Source organism: Trichoderma reesei (assembly GCF_000167675.1).
Source record: "Trichoderma reesei QM6a unplaced genomic scaffold TRIREscaffold_2, whole genome shotgun sequence".
NCBI lineage: Eukaryota > Fungi > Ascomycota > Sordariomycetes > Hypocreales > Hypocreaceae > Trichoderma > Trichoderma reesei.
In genome coordinates this window covers 1,139,955-1,160,435 of record NW_006711149.1, presented here as the reverse complement: position 1 = coordinate 1,160,435, position 20,481 = coordinate 1,139,955, and the positions used below count along the sequence as shown (strand labels likewise).

At 54.3% G+C, this 20,481-nt stretch overlaps 3 protein-coding genes across 3 annotated transcripts; 2 read left to right on the top strand and 1 right to left on the bottom strand.

Annotated features, from left to right (window-relative positions):
* Positions 1–1,233: 1,233 nt before the first annotated feature.
* Positions 1,234–3,495, bottom strand: TRIREDRAFT_35768 (uncharacterized protein; the record flags this gene model as incomplete). The annotated part of the gene is made up of 1 exon (XM_006961947.1): positions 1,234–3,495. A coding segment is annotated over one exon (2,262 nt), but the record flags the coding sequence as incomplete, so codon positions are not given.
* Positions 3,496–11,179: 7,684 nt separating this feature from the next.
* On the top strand, positions 11,180–14,674 carry TRIREDRAFT_74857 (uncharacterized protein; the record flags this gene model as incomplete). The annotated part of the gene is made up of 2 exons (XM_006962313.1): positions 11,180–11,572; positions 11,648–14,674. 2 exons carry the CDS (start codon positions 11,180–11,182, stop codon positions 14,672–14,674), a joined length of 3,420 nt encoding a protein of 1,139 aa, XP_006962375.1.
* Positions 14,675–15,863: 1,189 nt separating this feature from the next.
* Positions 15,864–19,283, top strand: TRIREDRAFT_103756 (uncharacterized protein; the record flags this gene model as incomplete). The annotated part of the gene is made up of 2 exons (XM_006962312.1): positions 15,864–18,911; positions 19,107–19,283. The coding sequence occupies 2 exons, from the start codon at positions 15,864–15,866 to the stop codon at positions 19,281–19,283; spliced, it is 3,225 nt and encodes a 1,074-aa protein (XP_006962374.1).
* Positions 19,284–20,481: the final 1,198 nt, after the last annotated feature.

Below are 20,481 nucleotides of genomic sequence, written 5' to 3'. Positions count from 1 at the left end.
GCCCAATATCAATGACTGTCAGCCAAGCTCTTCACTGCTGTCACAGCAACAACATACTCTCGGAGGAACAAGCAGCCTCAGACAAGGCTCTCTCCTTGCACACTGCGCCCGCGGCAACGAACGTGAAGAGATCGCGTCACCGAGAGACAGTGTAACCCAAACACAGCAGCCAGTACTTCGTTGGAGGGAAGGAAACCCATGAGCAAACCCCGGTGAAGGGGGGAAAACGCGATGTGCTGCTTTGTGGAGAGAGATGGGAACCTGCTAACGAGGTAGGTCTGAAAGAGAGACTCTTGACCACTAACCGTGTGAGCTGAGTGATAATCGCGTTCGAGATCCCATTCGAGTAGAAGTTGGTTTTTTTTTGTGTGGTAGAGGGAGAAGGGGGAGACAAGACGTAGGGATGGGGGGGAATGGCGATGCCTTATATATCTCTGGGTGCTCATACTTTCTGTCTGCTTTGCTAATGTTGGGGCTTCTTTGTTGAGAGGGTTCCAGTGATACTTTGTTGAATCCAGTCAAAATGTCGCCGAGAGCTGTGGCAGAGTTAAAAGGTTTGAATCGAGGTGCATCTCGGTGGCGCGGAGTAGAACGCCATTTTGCGGTGACTCTGCAAGATATGAAGTATTGCGGAACCTTTCAGCATGATCGATAAGCCGGTGCCTTTAAAAGAAAACATCCCAACAACTGTAATTATCCCTCAGGCAAAGTCTCCAGCAAGTGTCATGGCTGATTTGTCTCCTTGTTGACTCTGCCTGGACCAGAGGGTACGCGATGTGGTCAATGGCCATGAACTGGGCAGAGTAGCCTTGGAGATGAAACCAGTTTGCCGAATATCAAATTCACAGTGTCATGCACAGCCATCAGATTTGTGTCTTCATGTCGTCTGAGAGTAAGACAACTTCAACTCCACAATCCTTGCTCATGTTGCGAGTCTGCGGTGTTGAGCTTTGCATACGTATAGTAGTCATGATCCTCGTCTCACATCCAATCAGCCTGGTAAACAGAGTAGCATCCAACAGCACAGCCCAATTTCCCCATATCTTGACAATATTGAAAGAATGACAACCAAAACCGCATGCCAAAATCGTCAGAAGCTTGCCAGAATGCCACTCATCACAGACTCGAAATTGCTCGCTCTCATTCATCAAAACTCATGTCTTCATCCTCATCCAAGTCATCAGCACCAGTTTCCATAGCACTTCCCGAAATCATGACCCTATCTGTCGTGTCCGACGCCGTATCGTCATCAGAGTCCACAGATTCCACCAGCATGTCCACCGCGTGACCCATGTCCTGATGCTCGGCTGGCACCGCGAATCGTGCCTCCTGGTAAGACTCGGACCCATCCACATCAAAGGACTCGGATGCGATGGAAACGTCGTCGGCAATGACGTGATTGGGCGCATACACTGTCGATGCCCCGTCCTGCACGTCCACAGATCCCACAACCGTGCTTCCCCTGACGGTGCTCCCTCTGACGTTGAAAGTAGAGAAGCCGTCAACCAACGATCCAGAGGTACTGGATGCCGACGGAATCGTAATGCCGGTATGGTAGGCAGGCCCGGGCCCGCTCGGCCCCCAGTAGGCAGGAGGAAGCTCTTCCTGGAAGACGCCCCCTGTGCCATCGTTGCAACCACCAGCCCAGAGAGGGAGAAACTTCATCTCGTTATTATTCAGCGTGAGCAGCAGGTGGCGCGTCATGTTCAGCGCAGGCTCAATGTCATATCGCAGCCACAAGTTGATGTACGGCGATACGGCATCGTAAATCTGTCTGTTGAGAGCTTCCAAGTCAACGATCGGGTTCTTGACGCGGAGAGGCCCCTCCCCCGGATCCATGAACATCGCCCAAGACGGCTGGCTTGCCATCTCGGGGTTTGCTGTGACGGCTCGCTGGACGTCATCCACCGTAAGGTCCATGTTTGATTTGATCGAAACGGGCGATTCCTGGTAGGCCATGGCTATCCATTTGGACTGGCTAGGGTCCGAGTGCCACATCTCGCTCATCTGTTGGTATACAAACGGGCACAGGAACTTTTGGTGGATATTTAGCTTGGGCAAGATGTCCTCGAGCAGTTTGAAGTCCTCCGGCAACACATATGTAGCTCGGTCTTCATCCATGGAAACAAGCGCCTGCTTCCCCTCCGTAGTCGCTGCGACCGAAAGCCGGAAAAAGGCGGTCGAGATGCTACGGCGCATTGCCATCAGCAGCGAGGACAGAGACTTTGAAGCCTTGGTGCTCGCTTCATCGGATTGCTGCTGGAGCAATGCCTCCAGTTTCCGTAGTTTGGCCCATTCATCAACCATCCAATTGTCGAGAGTCTCCCGGTCGCGGAATATGCCTGGTATCACTGACACTCTTTCGATAAGGGCCCGAGCAGCGTGCTGGACAATGTTGTGCAGCTCATCATCCAGGTTGCCCAGTCTTCTGCCAAAGACGGTGACCCAATCAAGATCGGGCTTCGACTCGCCAGGGCTCGAACCGCCAGGGGGCGCCTTGGTGGCGGCCTCCTTGAGGGCCAGCTCATTGACGAGGATTCGAAAAGCGCATTGCGTGACCTGCACCAGCTCCAGGTCGAACCCAATCTGCAGTGCCTCTTCTGGAAGGACCTCGATAAACTTTGTGTTATCGGAAAACATGATCCATTGAGCAACTCGATCTCGGATGATGGATGTGCAGTCGAATATCTTAGCCACCGCAACAAGTGTCCAGACACGATTCGCCGAGTCGAGCATGATGTCTTGTCCCTCGATCATCATCAGGAGGCGGATGATGCTATTGCAGTGGCGTATGGGGCAGTAGTCGGGAATGTTGCGGTAATCCGGTATCTCGTACGGCTGGTTGATCCCATGCTCCTTCTTGGAGAGGAGGTCTTGAGGCGTAGGAGCGGTGACGACGGTGTCGTCGGTATTACCACCTGGCTTTTTGTTGTCGAAGAGCGTCGCTCCTCCGTTGACGCTTCGCTCTCCATCCTGTTCCTGTCCCGTTCCGTCTTGTCTCGGGGCTCCCCAGCCTGGAATGTGCTGTCGACCACAGGAGCAAACATCGTCGTGCCCAGATACCAGCCAGTTGGTGACCTTGTGAAGACCGCTGGCGGCCCACCACTTGATTATCCCGGGGGTGAGAGACAGCTGCGTCATCTGTGAGACGAGGTCATCGCCCTCGGATGGCGGCGTCAAGTCGAGAACGTACTTGACGCCTTCCGGAAGATCCTTTGTCAGCTTCTTCCGTCGCTTGATGCGGAACTGGTACGTCGGGCTCAGCATCTCGGCAAACTTGGCAGAGCCGGTTGCGAGCAACTTTTGCGAGTGCACGCGCAGTTTCTGTGACGAGTAAGGCACCCCGTAGCAGTCGGTTTGCCTCGACCGGCGGCGGGATAAATCGGGGAAGTCGACGAAGACGAGCGTGTCGCCAGTGTTGAGTTCCTGCTCAACGACTCGCAACTTGCATGCCTCGGCAAATCGAGACGACTGAATCTCGTCTTCGGACATGAGGCCCTGCATGACCTTGTCCCACTGGGACTTGTTCAAGAAGTCGGACGAATCGAACACTATCTTTACCGAACTCGTCGCCTCTGGCTGGCGATCTCTAACAAAGTCCTCGCTTGCTTGCCGGAGTATGGAGTCGTAGTCACTATTAGTGAGAGGGTCTCCGTTCGCTTGCCGAAGTATGGAGTGAAAGTCGTTGTCAGTGAGAGGGGGGAAAGCCTCGCCAGACGGCTCGTCGGCACTGTCACCAGCTTGACCGTCCACTATCTGTGGAACAATCAGATCGGACGCCCTTTGGGTGCTCGAGTACGGCCACGGCTCGTTGAATCGACTGTCCATATTGCCGCGTCTTGCTACTCAGTGGTGAACGAATAGCAAAAATGTCAATGTTGTGGCCCGAAGGGAGTTTGTTGGAGGTATGACCCGGCGTAGAGAGTAAGTAGCACAATAAGAAAGGTATATATATATATATATGAAGAGCGATGACTTTCAGAGGTCAACTATCACACTTGCATACCTCGTCCGCTGTGCAGACGACGAACGGGCGACTAGTGGCTCAGATCAAGCGAGGCTCTTGAAGATGTTGATAGAAAGTCTTGGGTATGCAAGGGGGGAGTTGTGCCACTTTCTGGAAAGGTGACGGTATGTGTCCGAAGAGAAGAGGGCGAAGCAAAAGTATGCGAATGCGTCGATAGCTGGCGAACTGGCTGTTGAAGCTGATAAGACAAGCCCAAGCAAATAACGGCAATAAGTCGATACAAGAGCTGCGCTGATCAAAAGGCCACAGACTCCAAGGCTGCTGTTGCAAAGAGGACGATGAAAGTGCGATGCAAAATGAAGAGTCAAAACTGGTAGACGATGGTAAAAGATGGAGGATGACGAGGCAGCGAACTCGAGCAGCTACAGAGCACACATGCGCCTTCCTTTTAGCTTCCGACAAAGGCAAGGCAAGGCAAGGTAAGGTATTCAAGGTTAAGGCCAGCAGGTCCAGGTCAGGTATCTGTAGAGCTGCTGCTAACCCGCTTTACCTCGAGTTACACAGCTTGGCCAAAGGTTAATTATGAGAGTCCACGTAACTGGCGTTAGTAGCACAAACTGCTGCTGAGAAAGGAAGAGTTAAGGCAATGCCAGATTACTGACAGGACTCTGGCTGAACATGTCGCGTTTGTCCCTTTTGGTTCGTGTGACTCGGCTGCCTCGTCTGCCTATCAGATGTGCGGGACTGGCAGGCCGCGACCGACGTCCTCTTTTTATAGAGCGAGATGGCAGGCTGGGTACCTACCGCAGTATGTGGCAGGTAGGTACAAATTTGACACATCGGCTACCTCTGCAATACGAGTGAGCTACAAGCGGCAGAGCCTTGTGACTTGTCGGCGCTGCTTGACGGTGGGGTGGCGGAAGCATCATTCGGCCATTTGAAGCACGGAAACGAGCCAAGGCTGGCCGGAAGTGGACGAGGGGCAGATGTACCGTTGAGTATCGTGGGTTGCTCGGGCTGTATCTTGCTGTTGAAGCCTCGGTATGTCTTAGCAGGCAGAAGGGTGCCTTTCGAGGTTGCGGTGGTTGCCTAACCGTTGGGTTGCAGCTTGACCCTGTGGTGAGCCGCACTACAGTGTCTAAATATGACTGCTTGTCTGCCTGTTTGCGTTGTCCGAAAGACTCTATATAAAGAGAGAAGCCGTTAATGTTACCCTCGAATTGGTGGCGATGCTTGAATTCTTCTTGCAGTCCTGGACTTGCGGTCCACAATAGTGGCAATGCTTGAAAGAGAACTGAAAGTGTACTGATGATGTTTCTTGCCGATCTTCTCCCACAATGATTTAGAGAAGCCTGTCAAACACGCCTTATTGTTTCAGAAGGATTGGTGATGGTTGGTCTGACACACAAGTCCAAACACAGTAAGAGCAAAAAGAGACAAAAAGGTAGCAAAAAAACAAAAGAAATGGGATATCTCCTCCGGGAAGGCTCGAACTTCCAACCTCCTGATTAACAGTCAGACGCGCTAGCCAATTGCGCCACAGAGGAAATTGCTTTGATAGGCGGGATTTTACTAGGCATTATTAACTATGCTGCTCCATTGGCAGGCTGGTTGGGACATGGAGACCTATTCAGAGTTACGGGAACTTGTAAAGATGGCTGGCTGTCTTTGTTGAATTGAGGGTTGCCCGTCAAGCCTGATCAATAAGGCGTTATGGAAGTCTCCGTGACTCTGTACTGAAAGACAGCTGGTCTTGGGAGCGTACAATAGAAGCCACTTCGAGAGAAGCCTCTTTTACTCACAACCTACATAGCTCGTCTCGGACACTGCTGTTTCGCGAGCAAGCTTCCTCCCGCTGTCCGTCAGTTATGGACTCGCCCTGTGTATATTTGATCATTGCATCAGAGTCTTGATGAGCATTGAGGTCAAGTGCAGCAGAGTTCCTCTCATTCTTGTATCCCCTTCTGTCGAGGTTCACCCGAGTTACAGATGCTACATGCGGAGGCTGTTCTAAGTTTACGCCATGGACCAGTTTGGTCTTGTCTCGGTTATATTGGGTCCTTCAAGAGAACTTTTTATAAGCAACTACATGTACCTAAGGTATGTGATTCTTTTTTTTTTTTCAGGCTTCAAGTGATCAACTTCAAAATCCGCATCGAGTCTAGGCTCGCCGAATTATGGCAGCGTGGCGGCATCTCAAACGACGTGAGGTTCGCTTTGGCTTGCAAGCTGACAGAATGATTGGCTGAACTGTGACTGCAGTTGTTTATTTCAGCAAACTTCGAGTGAAGCCAAGCCAATAGCAGCTCAAAACTGATTGAGGCATTGCAGAGGCTTGGAAAACGCATTGTCGAGGCTGGATCGCCTTTGGCTAAGCCTACACCTCGAACTCGTAAAGGGCCGGTGCCATTTTTCATTCACTTTGTTTGGAGTGAGGCCTCTCGTGATGAGAAAAAGCCCTGGCCATCAAATGATGATGGTAGTTCCTCGCCATCACATGCCCGAAACTTCATAGTGCGCTCCGTAATTAAGCCGTCTGAGCATCATTTGTCGGCTTCTTGATTGCAGTACTCTGCAACCCAAGTCCAGTATCCGTACACCAAGACTTTGGCTTATACAAAGCAGGAAAATACAGGGGCCGCGGAATGGATTCCCAGACGGCCAAGTCCGCGTGTTGAAGCTAGAACCCCCCCTGCCCCTGCTCCCGAGAACCCATTCAATCTTTTTTTTCCAATTTCTTCCCGTTGACACAGAAGTCAAATGGAAGGCTTGGAAGCAATTGGGCCATGGGTACGAATCGTTCCATGCTCGTCTATTCGGCACACTGGTCGTAACCACGCGGGCGCTAAGAGGCTCATCGGCCCCATCACCAATTGCTCTGTGTGACGCGGCCGGCGCAAGAAACAGCTACATACACTGTTTGCTGGGCCTCCGTCTTCCTTCTTATCTTGTCTCTCTCGCTCCCTCCAGCCGATCTGAAACGACGGGCGTCGATATCCGGCGTAACAGTAGCAAACACACGTGCTGTTCGGTCGGGTCGCTCAACAGCCGACAATCAGGGCAAACAGGAGGCAAATCAGGCCAAACCGATTGCATCTCCGGGCTCACGCCCATGACAATGGAATGGTCATACCTTGGCTTGACGCTACCTGTACCTGCGCGAGTACGAGGACGCTGTGGCGCATCCAGACCCAACCGAAGGGTGCCTGCGTTGCAGGGAGGCCAGAAGAGCTAAGCTCGGTGAACCCCAGCTTACGCTAATGTTAGTCTCGAGAGCTATCATGGCACCCTGGACGCTGCAGTTTGATCGTCCCTGTCTCTTGACGTCGTGGAGCGCCGGCCATCTCGATCTCGCGGTGGTGAAAGGATTCCTTGCTTCATTTGGAGAAGATGGAGACTGGGTGAAACCCTCGGACAGTCGCCATACAGGCGCAGAGAGTATGGCAGTAATTGCTGGTCCTGCTGGTACAACCCAGCTGCTGAAGTGAGAGGCATTGGTGAGGCACGTCCGCGTGTCCATCTCCCGGCTATCATCGCCTCCGACCGCTTCCTCCGGAGAAACAGTTCCTGTCAAATGCGGAGGACCTGTCAATATGTTGGTGGCTACCGGACAACGAAACCTTGGGCTCATTCTTTATCAGCTTATCTATCAATCATCTTTGTCTGCTCTACTCAGCAGCACAAAGGCTGCATCAGAGGCTTCAAGCTTCGTTCCAAGTGGAGAAGCTGCACCTATTCCCGTCCGGCTGGAGATTTGGGACAGCAGCTGAGTAGTAGCCTTGAAAGAAGCCCTTGATACAAGACGCCCTCCCAGTGCCTTGGAACCGGGTGCCGGGGGAGGTGTCAAGGTTTCTTGGTCACAAGAGCTCGGTCGGGATGTCTGCCGCCTCTCGCTCGCTGTCGCTCCCGTCAAGTTCCCATCAGCCGTGGCCGTGTTGACAAGTCTTACCAAAGCCCGGACCAGTCAAAGCCAGCGTCAGTATGTAATAGTGTGTCGCCACCTGGCCAACATCAAGGTTGGTGCTGGTGGTATGTAGTGGTGGCAGCTATGGTGGTGTAGGTAGCGTATCATCGATGGCTAAAGCGCCCTGATGGATGGATGGTGATGGCGCTCGTCCATAGCGGTGGTGAGTAGCAGAGGAAGCGGGGGAAAGGCGATCCAGTTCGATTCGATTCTTTCATCGTCAGACCAAAGGCGCCGGCCAAGCAGCGACACATGCGAGCAAATCACCCAGCCAAAAGCCAATTCGACACGAATGCTTCGTCGGTGCTCCTCTTTCGTACGAGGCTTTGGGCGTGCATCTCGGCCCCCGCAATCGTCGCCAAAGGGACCAAAGGCGAGCCACAGCCGCATTGTTTGCAGCAAAGCCGTACATCTCGCATCTCGACCTCCTCCCTGCGTTCGATGCCGCTGCTTGTCCCCCTTGCCTGCCACTCTGCATGCCGGCGTCACGCTATGACGAGTGGCGCTGGGCCGGCAGATGGCGCTGGGGAGGGGAGGGACGCTGTTGGATGGCGGACGCTGTGACTGGCGCTCGTGCGGTCTGTGAATTGTGTCACGATCTGCACGTCTGCAAGTCGGGCTCTGTTGCCAGCCAGTCCCAACGGGGTGATTCACGGCTGTGCGGTGCAGTTATCTCCAACATACCTCATCACGGATCCTGCTGATGCACTCGTATCAACATATAAGCAGCCGCTGGCTGGCCAATGGCTCACGCCGGGCGGCAATGCGTCGATCACACGTCAAACGAGAGCTGGCCAATACAGTATCCGGACTCTGGTCGCGTGTGTGTGTTGCATCTCGTCCCCCCCAGCGTGTTCGCGCCATGAGACAAGTTGGAGGAGATGCCACTGGCCTCGTCCGGCCGCCTCGGAAGCCCAAGCCCAGCCCGTCTGATTGGCGCCCAAGGGCCTGCCCAGCACCACTGCAGGCCACCCAACAGCGCTAGCGGCGCTGCTAATTAGGGGCCCCCCAGCACTGCTCGACCGCTATCCGGGCTGCTCAGGTGACGGGACCCCCGCGGGCTCTTGCCGGGGTGATGCACAGCGACCCTCGCCCCCCCCATGTCAGACCCTGGAGCGCTGGAGCCATCAGCTACCTACCTTAGATTGAGTGTCGCGGACCTCTATAAAGTGTTTCTGCCCTCGTGCTCCGTCCGGCTAGCACGAGTTGAGTCCATCCATACGACCTCCCGGCAAACCCCTGGCTTCCTCTCTCCTTCTTCTGCAGCCTCAATTCTGTGATCCTCTGCTCTGACAATTTTACCTGCCGTTTGTCCTGGTGGGGGCTTGAAACACTATTGCTAATATTGTGGCTCCTGTTCATGCCACTCCCCCTGCTGCTCGTGCAGAACAACTCCGTCCTCGCCTTTATATCACCCGCGGCTGCTCCTGGTTGAGCAGAATCCCATCCTCCGCCTATTCAACGCTGCATATTACGGTCTATACCCGCCTCTCCATACGAGGGATACCGTCACGAGACATTCCAGAGTTGAGTCTCCATCTCCTCACCACAAGCGAGCGATCGACGCACGGGACCTCGGCACCCCCTTGCTCCCTCGACTCTCTTCGCTTCTTCTAAAGGGCTTGAATCTCCCGAACCCTCCGTTCTCCAGCTTCACCGCAACGCCTTGAACTCCAAACTCTGCCAGATTGTCGCCATGGCTACTACCGACTCGTTCCACAACATCAAGATGACCGTCATTCCCCCACAAGAGCACGATGGTTCTCGAGGGCGCACGCGTGACCGCACCATGCCCATTTCCAACTCCAAAAACTTGCGTCCCGACGAATCCAGCACACTGAGAGGCCGCTCTCGTCGACGCTCAGTCTCGCCCTTCAGCCTCGCTTCTCGGGGGTCTTCCCCTGTCAAGCCTTCTGCCAACAGACTGATGCTGCACAACCGTTTGCGAGAGAAGCGCCGCGAGCACTGCCCTTCTCGAATTGCATCGCCCGCCAACTCGGAAGTCCTACACAACACACAGACACGCATGAGGAGCCGAAGCCGCGGGCCTCGGAGGGACAAGGAACCCCACAGACCTGTCGACCACCTATCCAGCCTACGAAACGAGGTATTCCTGTCGGACGAGGAGCAGCCTGATCACGGCAAGTCTTCCTGACATGGGAATATTGTGTTGTCACAGAATGATACATTTGTGATTTGCATGAGCGTCAGTGGCACTGGATTTATTTGATGGAGGCAATTGATACCTGTAATATGACGACCACGAAGGGGGATTTCCACCAAAAGATACACTTTCCTTTGTTTGGGTTGTGGATGGAACGGCAACAGATGGGAAATTACACTTGAGACTGAAGTAATGGGACAGCTATGGATCTGGGATGTTGCTTTGCTTGGTGTTCTCTTGGTTTTATTTCATTGATCGATGTTTTTTTCTTCTTCTTTTTAATCTCGCTTTTCATCTCCCCTGCTTTAGGCGTTATATCAATGGAAGCTTGCCATGCATTGCCCCCGTCCATGACGGCGGGAAGCCAAAACCACCCTCTGGAGCGGTGTGTGTTTGTACCTGATTAATAGTCTGCAATACATCAATCATCTTGACAATTTCTCCTAGATATAGAGATCAAATACTTGACCTGGGGACTACAATCCACCTACCAAGGCAACATCCTCTCACTTCGACATCATCTCCTCTCCAAGGACTCCAAGACATTTAATGTCATCTGCAATGTGAGTACTACTAATCTTGGCTAAATTGGAAGCTCAATTGAATGAATGGCCGACTTCCATCCAAAAATAAAGCGGGGTCCGATAAACGTTATCAACCGGAGCTCTGCCAGATGACTAAGCCGAAACCCGCTGCTGTTTTCGGCGACCCACCCGGACCTCTGGCTCGACACCATCTTTTTCGATCAGCCCATCATTGAAAAGTGTGAAGATGCGGCTGCGTCTGTGTTCGTCCAGGCCCTGAATCTCTCACGCTCCGCCCCGGCCTCGCAGATACTCGGGCAGCATCTCGTGCGCCATTGAATGCTATGTCGCCCTTGCAGCTCCAATCCGAACATCTCCAGCACTCCAGCGACGATTGGCCCGCCTGCCGCACATCAGCCATCTGCGCCTGAACCAGCATCGAAAAAACCCCCATTCCACGACCCGGGCTGCCTGTCCGAGGCATGCCAATTTGGCCTCGGCGCCCTTGTCCATCGCACAGCTAGCAGGCCGTCCGCGAACCGAGCCGCCTGCTAGGCCAAATGCTCGAAAGAACCGCGGCCGCGAGTCTGGAATCATGCAACATCCAGCGCATCCTTCCGAAGCCGACCCGCTCGACCAAGCGCAGCCGCCAGCTTCACACGGGCTTCTGGCAGCATGGGGCGTCTGCCATTGAGCTCTCCAGCATCTGGCCCGCCATAGGGCGCGTCCCCGAGGCGGAACCTGCCGAGAATGCCACCCGCCCGCTGCAGGCTGGCTTGGTGGCCTCGGCCTTTCTGCTCGACTTTCTCTATCCGAGTGCCACATATTCACTGCTGCGGAGGTTATATCCAGGGCTGCCGCGGCCGCAGGATGCAGGTCATGCCGGCGGTGCTGCTAGGCGGAGGCACTTCACCTCTTCCACTGCCGCTGCTGAGCATGGTTCGCAAAGCTCCGTCATGCATCCCACCTCTTCGACCCCGCCATCGATGGAAGGCTTTTCCTCGGCGGCGGGGGGCCAGGCATACCAGCGGGATGATGGAGCAACTGCGGCACGGGCTTCACACACTTCTGACAGTCACTCGCATGCTGCCTCTTCAGAGTATGACTCTCAGAGCTCAACCACCGTGCGCGTAGACCACGTGTCTAGGCTGCAGTCGAATGCCGCACAACTACAGGATATGCTTTCGCATCAAGGCGAAGAGCGCTTTCACGATGTCTGGGACTTATACTGCAGGCTGGACGGACACCAACAGCTCGATTTCCGCCGCGACATGGTCCTTTACCTCTCCAAATCCCGCGGCATAGTCGAGGTGGGGAGAACAATCTCGCTGTTCCGTCAAATTCCGACCTCCAGTTGGGATGATGAGCTTCTTGCTGCCGGTGTCTTGGCTTTTACGCGATCCGGCGACTTGGAATATGCTATCAATAGGTTAAAGGCTGGCATGGAGCTCAAGGGTCTGGTTGGCGGTCTCGAGGATGTCATGGCGGAAATCATTACCAACGAGAAGTGGCCGATGCTCATAGGGGTGTGGCTTGATTTCTATGCGTCTCGCCTCAAGTTTGAGCCTGCTGGTCGACCGGATGCCATTCGCCTAACGCGGCTCGAGACATTGCCTGGCTTGGACAGGCTATTCTTTGCTTTCGAACAGTATCTCTCCTCCGACGGCCTCAAGGCCATTCGCCCCATCAATATCTATGAGACCACCAGGCTGGGACTCAAGGCTCTTAGAAGAAAAATGGCAGAGCTAGCGCTCGCCCAGCCTTGTCAGCCAAGGCAGGCGGCTGCTATTCTGGAAATTTTCAACGACCATCAGTTATACGAGCATTACTTTCTCCGCGTTCTGGAGACCTGGCAGGGCAGAACCGAGCTGACATCTAGCGTAGCCTGGCTGTCGGAGCTGTACAGGACATATCGCAAGCTTCCCGGCGCGCATCCGCCCATCTCGCTCCTTCAGCACATGTTTGAGCTGCATTATCCAGCTGGCACGGCGGCGCTCGAAGAGATCTACCAAGATTGGCATCGCGCCTGGGGAGACTTGGATCAATGGGGATACGAGAAGTTTCTCAAGTTCTATGCAGGTGTGGGCGACACCCAGGCCGTACAACGGCTATGGCGGCGGTATGTGGCCAAGTACCCACGCATGCTGAGAAAGCCCAGGGCGTTTAGGAGCACGATGAATGCCTATGCACAGGTTGGTGACGTTGCCAAGGCCGAAGAAGAGCTTCGAGCCATGACGGATCAGCACGGCGTCAAGCCGGACTTGGATATATGGAACACGTTGCTCAAGTGCTACATGAGAGCGCAAGATTACAATCGAGCCGTCGCTTGCTTCAACGAGATATGCGGCATGTACCGTCCCGACTCCTTTACGTATGCCCACATCATGGCCATGTCTGCCAAGAAGGGCGACCTGGAAGCAACGCTTGGCTTTTTTAACCGCTCTCAAAAGGATCGGATTCCCGTGTCGAAAGAGATGGCCATGTCCCTGGTCATGGCATATTGCCGCAACGATAGGCTCTTGGAGGCGGAGAGGATATGCATGGAGCTAGCAGAACGAGGCGCCACGAGCACGGCCATCTGGAACCAGCTGATCCTGTTCAACGGAATGCAAGGAAAGCTTTCCAAGTGCTATGAGCTGCTACAAGCCATGAAGCTGTTCGATCTCGCCTGGGACCACCAGACGCATGAGTTCCTTCTGCAGGCCCTCGTCAGGGTAGACCAGGTACAACCTGCCTACCGGCTCTTGCAGACGGCCTACAAGGAGAAGCTGTTTCCGGTTGGGCCGGAGCATTTCGCCGTGGTCATGGCCGGAGCCGTACGTACTGGCGAGCTTGGGCTTGTCGAGCTTCTTGCTTCGCATTTGCTCAAAGCCGGCCAGTCAATGAACTTCAACGCCAAGGTAGCCCTGGCCGAGGCTTCGTATCGAAAGACGCCATCGTCGGATAGGACGCGTCAACTTGGCAAAGAGTTTGTAGGCCATCTGCGCTCCATGTTGGTCCACGAAACCAGAGGACGAGATGCCCGGGCCGTCTCGACGCTTCCAGGCGACATCCGGCACCTGAAGAAGCAGACCAAGAGCATTGGCCGTGCCATCAAGCTTCTGGTCGAGCTGCGAGACTTTAAGACGGCGGAGGAGGTCATGAGCCTGTACAGCAGCATGTTCCCAAAACATAGGAGCGGCGAGCCGTTCCCGCCAGAGGTGATTTCCGCGCTGATGCTGGGCTATTTCAAGGACAGGAAGTTCCGCCAGATTCACAAAATGTGGAACGAGATGTGGAACAGAGTTCTTGTCCGAGCCAAGCATCGCAAAGCGGCGGGCATCTACCCCGTTCACGAGTACGACATCTCCCGACCGATGACAATCATGGCGAGGACATACAGAGAACAGATGGACGGAAAGGGCTTGCTCAGATGTGTCGAGCAGGTCACTTCCTCCGGCTTCAAGCTGACGAGAAAGAACTGGAACCTCTTGATTCGGTATCTGGCCGAGACGGGTCAGTGGGAGCCCGCGATGCGCTGGTGCGAGACCATGCTCATGCCGCGCTGGCGTGGGTGGAACCCGGGCAAGAGGAGCCTCCAGGAGCGCCGCCATCTCAGGAACACTCGCGTGCTGCAGGCGTCGAATGCGGCGGTTCTCAGCTTGCAGCGCCAGTGGCTGAATCTGCGCAAGCTGGCCGCCTGGTCAGCCGATGTCTCCGCCAAGCTGAGGGAGATTGAGAGGAAGTATCCTCGTCTGCATTTCGCCTTTACCAACACGGACTTTGAGAATCTCGCTCCTGGGTGGGATGGTCACAGAGCGAGTCTGAGGAAGAAGGCCATGGAATTGCTACGGCCCTTTTCGCATTCGGAGCTCAAGCGGATGAAGAGGTCTTTGGAGAGACAGCTTCGGTCCCAGCGGACTAGACGCCAGCAGAGACGGGGTTTGAGAAGCTCGTTGCGAGTGGTGTCGAGCGTGTCTAGGAGACGAGCTCGTGGAACGAGGGTGCTTGCAGCTCAGACGGAGAAGACGACACCTCGGACGACTGCGGGCAAGGATGATCGCGGAGGCGAGTGAAGCGAGTTTTTTTCTGGGGAGCAACGGGGGGTAGCTTGTATATTGATCTGAAGCATTGCATAGACTTATGGCTCGGCAACACTTGTAATTTGGGGATGGGATGGGATGGGTATCGTGTATGGGTATCTATGTATAGTAGGAAATATCACGCATGAATGATGAGCATATATCTCTAGAAAGGAGGCCTCTGCCATTTACTGTTTGAATATGAGACTGATCAATATTGTGTTTGCTCACCTGGACACATTGATACCTACCCGGGAGATGGCATGATATTCAGGGCCTGAGGGACTGATGGGCATTGGTCACTGACGATAGTAGGCATCAAGGTCCACGTGTGTATAAACGATAATTTGGTCTCAATCTATATCTGCTATTGTTGTGTGGCCTATTAGCAAGTTGTGGTTCAAGTAATCTCAGCCATCACCATTATTACCATGTCAGACGGTCTCAAGTGATGCCCTCGTGACCTGCCCCACTAACCGCTCTGATGTTGAAGTCATTTATCGCTGGTGTCTGGCAGAACGACATTCTATAAGTATAGCACATTCGAACCTTCTCAGCTCAGAAAAACCCAGACGATACAAGATGAAGTCCAATTGCATGTATGTAAAGAGACTCGTACAATACAAGATTCAATCCGCACAGCCACCCAATCGATCTGATAAGGTCAGGTACCTTGCCTTAAATTTCCCCCTCCAAGAGGTACATCTACCCTCTTCGCATGAAGCGTCGTCCTACCCCGCCAAGTACCGGATACGCGATAAGGCACCAGAACGAACAGACAACGCCACCACCGTCCCCGCAGTTCAGCCGATGGAAGGTACTAGGCCCTCGAATTTGACGTAGCCAAATGCCGCCTAGAGCTTCGGCCTCCGATTTGGATTATTAACGGCGTTCCTTTGCTTGACCACCGTCCAGGATCTGTCTGGTATTACTCAGTCCCAGACATCCTTCTCTTTTCTTCTTTTACCAACGACCCGGGCAATGCTCACGACAGGCAGATTCTTGCGGGCTTGCTAAGAACTGCTGCGGGCTTTCTCCTCCTGTCCATCTTTCTCTTCTGCCTGTCCATTCATTTTGTCTTCTCGACTCTCCCTCATCACCTCGGCTAGATCTGGATTTCTAATACCGTCGCGACTTCTACAACTACCACCACCACTACCACCACAAAGCATCACCGCTCGACATGCTCCCCCGATCGCGAGCCTCTGGGCGGCTCATCCTCGAGCGCTCAGCGGCGCATCCCGCCCGCACGCTGGCCGATTCGATCCCCCGAGCCTGGACACTGAGCTCGGCTCTGCGCGCCACACACATCGCCGGCCGTCGGTATCCCGGACCGCGTCCGCGGGTGCAGACGGCAGCCTTGTCGACGAGCGCACGGCTAGGCAAGGAAAAGGACAAGGGTAGCAACTTTTTTGACTCTGCCGTTGAGCCGCAGTCAAAAGAAGAGGACGAGGCAAAGGCAAAGGCCAAGCTTGAGAACGCCAAGGAGGAGTCCAAAGCTGCTACTGCCGACTCAACAGCCTCGGCTGCAAAGAGTGAGGGCGGAAAGTCGGAAGACGGGAAGCCCAGTGGTGCTGCCGGAAGCGCTGCCGGTGCCGGGTCGGGCGCAGGCGGCGACGGCTCCAGCGGTGATGGCGGGAAGCGAGGGCGCAAGTCTGCCGAGAGGGCGTTGTCCAAGCCCGTCATCCCAGAGGTGTACCCGCAGGTCCTTGCGATCCCCATTGCCCGGCGGCCGCTGTTTCCGGGCTTCTACAAGGCCATTACGATTAAGGATCCCAATGTCGCGACTGCCATCACCGAGTCCATTAAGCGTGGCCAGCCGTATGTCGGAGCTTTCCTCTTCAAGGACGAGAACGAGGACGACGACGTTATTCGAAACGTAAACGACGTGTACGATGTTGGTGTCTTTGCGCAAATCACGAGCGCGTTCCCCATTCACGGACAGGAGGGTGCGTTGACGGCGATTCTATACCCTCACCGGAGAATCAAGCTGTCCAGTCTGGTTGCGCCTGGAGGGCAGGACGCCGACAAGGCCGAATCCAAGACGGAGCCCGAGCCCGAGCCGATACCGCAGAAGACCGAGGAGGATACACAAGAAAAGAAGGGCGATGTGGTGGCGAGCTTCGAGGAGAGCGCCGTGGAGAAGAAGTCGGAGCAGGCGGTAGACAAGTACGAGCCCACGTCGTTCCTCAAGAGATACCCCGTCAGCCTGGTCAACGTGGAGAACCTGGCGGACGAGCCCTACGACCCCAAGAGCCCCGTCATCCGCGCCATCACCAACGAGATTGTCAATGTCTTCAAGGAGGTGGCCACGATGAACAACCTTTTCCGCGACCAGATTTCTACCTTTTCCATGAGCCAGTCTACGGGGAACGTCACCTCGGAGCCGGCTAAGCTTGCCGACTTTGCCGCTGCCGTTTCTTCTGGCGAGCAGAACGAGCTGCAAGAGGTCCTGGCTTGCATGAACATTGAGGAGAGGATGCAAAAGGCTCTGGTCGTGCTGAAGAAGGAGCTCATGAACGCGCAGCTGCAGTCCAAGATTACCAAGGACGTCGAGAATAAGATTAGCAAACGCCAGCGGGAATACTGGCTCATGGAGCAGATGAAGGGCATCCGTCGGGAGCTCGGCCTGGAATCCGACGGCAAGGACAAGCTCGTGGAGAAGTTCAAGGAGAAGGCTGCCAAGCTGGCCATGCCTGAACCCGTGCGCAAGGTGTTTGATGAGGAGATCAACAAGCTGGCGCATCTGGAGACGGCGGCCTCGGAGTTTAACGTTACACGGAACTACCTCGACTGGCTTACGCAGATTCCCTGGGGCCAGCGGAGCGCGGAAAACTTTGGCATCCCGAACGCTGTCAAGGTTCTTGATGAGGATCACTACGGCTTGCAGGACGTCAAGGACCGAATTCTCGAGTTTATCGCTGTCGGCAAGCTGCGGGGCTCCGTCGAGGGCAAGATTCTCTGCTTCGTTGGGCCTCCCGGCGTCGGCAAGACGAGTATCGGAAAGTCGATTGCTCGCGCGCTCAACCGAGAGTACTATCGTTTCAGTGTTGGAGGTCTGACCGATGTCGCGGAGATCAAGGGCCACCGAAGGACGTATGTGGGCGCTCTGCCCGGTCGGATCATCCAGGCACTGAAGAAGTGCCAGACGGAGAATCCCCTCATCCTGATTGACGAAATCGACAAGATTGGGCGAGGCTACCAGGGAGACCCCTCATCGGCTCTGCTGGAGTTGCTGGACCCTGAACAGAACAGCTCGTTCCTGGATCACTACATGGACGTGCCGGTTGATCTGTCAAAGGTCTTGTTCGTCTGCACGGCCAACATGACGGATACCATCCCTAGACCTCTGCTGGATCGCATGGAGCTCATCACGCTGTCTGGATACGTCGCAGACGAGAAGAAGGCCATTGCGAACCGGTACCTCGCTCCGGCTGCCAAGGAGGCTGCCGGTCTGAAGGATGCGGACGTCCAGCTGACGGATGAAGCCATCGAAGAGCTCATCAAGTCGTACTGCCGCGAGTCTGGTGTCCGAAACCTGAAGAAGCAGATTGAAAAGGTCTACCGCAAGTCCGCCTTGAAGATTGTCCAGGAGCTTGGAGAGGATGCCTTGCCCGAAGAAGAGGCTCTGACGGAGGAAGGCAAAGCTGCGGCGGAAAAGGCCAAGGAGTCTGCTGCAGAGACTGAGGAGGGTACCGAGAAAAAGACTGCTACTGAAGCCAGCGAAGACGAAACCACAGAGAAGCCACGCAAGGCGCTGAAAGTGCCGGAAAGCGTCCACGTCACCATCGGCAAGGACAACCTGACAGACTACATTGGACCGCCCGTATTCACGTCGGATCGCCTGTACGACGTGAGCCCGCCCGGCGTGTCCATGGGCCTGGCCTGGACACAGATGGGCGGCGCGGCCATGTACATTGAGTCGATCCTGCAGGCACCGCTCCGGCCCAGCTCACGGCCCGGCCTGGAGATTACGGGCAACCTCAAGAACGTGATGAAGGAGTCGACGACGATTGCCTACTCGTATGCCAAGTCCTTCATGGTCAACCGCTTCCCGGACAACCACTTCTTCGACAAGGCCAAGATGCACCTGCACGTGCCCGACGGCGCCGTGTCCAAGGACGGCCCTTCTGCGGGCATCACCATGACGACGTCGCTGCTATCGCTCGCGCTGGACACGCCCGTCGACCCGACGGTGGCCATGACGGGCGAGATTACGCTGACGGGCAAGGTTCTCCGGATCGGAGGGCTGCGGGAGAAGACGGTGGCGGCCAGGAGGGCCGGGTGCAAGACGATTATTTTCCCCAAGGACAACATGTCGGATTGGTTGGAGCTTCCTCAGGTATGTTGATCTTCTCTATCTCTCCTATCCTGTCGGCCCATGCGGATGAACAACGGAGATTGCTAACTACCTATCACTTTGTAGACCATTAAGGAAGGCATCGAGGGCCACCCCGTGAGCTGGTACACTGAAGTCTTTGACCTTGTCTTCCCCAACATTGACCAGGCAAAGGCCAACACGTGCAAGATCTGCGAGTGGAAGGCTCAGCAGAAGAAGAAGGACAAGGACGAGGCCGCCGAGAACAAGGAAGATGACGACTGAAAAAAGAGAATAAGGACAATGTTTGCCGATTAAAAAACAACGACATCTCTTGGACATGAGTCTATGAGCGAACATGAGAGAGAAGGGGGGGGAGGGGAGGGAGAAAATGCCAGGCCAGCCTCTACCAATCTGGACGAAGCATTTGGGATAAAACTTGCTCTATCATTTATCCCCTTGCATGCAATCTCGAGGGGGGTCATTCATCATCGGGGCACTCTCGAAGAACCCCTCCTACACATGTTGAATTTCTCATCGTTCTGATATAGATTTGACGGGGGATCAAGGTGCAATGTATGAATTTGAGGGAGAAATGGCGGCGATTGCATGTTGGGGAGGGGGTTTGCATGAGCTGGGCGTTTGGTAGAATTTCTCCCCCCCTTTGAATGTTATCTAAGGGGAGAATGGGATTGGGCGGGTTTGGCGGAAGAGAGAATCAACTCCTACTCTACTTGTAACAACAACAAAAGACAATAACGAAACAAGAAAGAAACAAAAAAAATTCAAGAAAGGAAACGACAGAAGGCCACAGTGTTTCTTAGCATCGGGAAGGGGGGATATGAGGGGAGAAGAGGGAGGGCTGCGGCGATGCATTGTATGTTTGTTTGTACGTATATATATATAGGTCAGGTATATATGATCTTAACGGTCTGATGAGTTGGACGGAGATGTAAGAAGAAGAGGATGAATTATTTTTCCCCCTAGAAGAATGGACCGAGAAGCTTTAAAGATCTACTATACCTACTACTATAGTAGAGGAGGGGAGGGGAGGAAAAGTGAAATGTAGCAAATTGTAGCGCAAAACTTGTGCAATGTTTCATTTGTTCTCTTTGCAAGAAATCGGTGTGATGAATGTCTGTATGATGAGGCTATCTGGAAGAAAATCGGATGACTTCGAACTGGCTGATGAACAGAATAGCATCTTGATCATACGAACTACCTGTAGGCATGTGGTTCCATGATGAGTGCATCAGGTAATAGATGAAATAGTATTGGTCATCGACATGATATGAGCAAACAGCTTGGGCGAACGGCGGTTGACAATGATGATTGTGCCTTGGAGGCGTGATTGGGCATGATTGGGCGAGAGGCGATTGTCACTACAGTACTATGTGTGTACTAAGACGTAGCAAGTTTGCAGAACTGCATCATGCACCATCGATGACGCCGTTGGGGTTGGCACCAGTTGGGTTTCTACTTG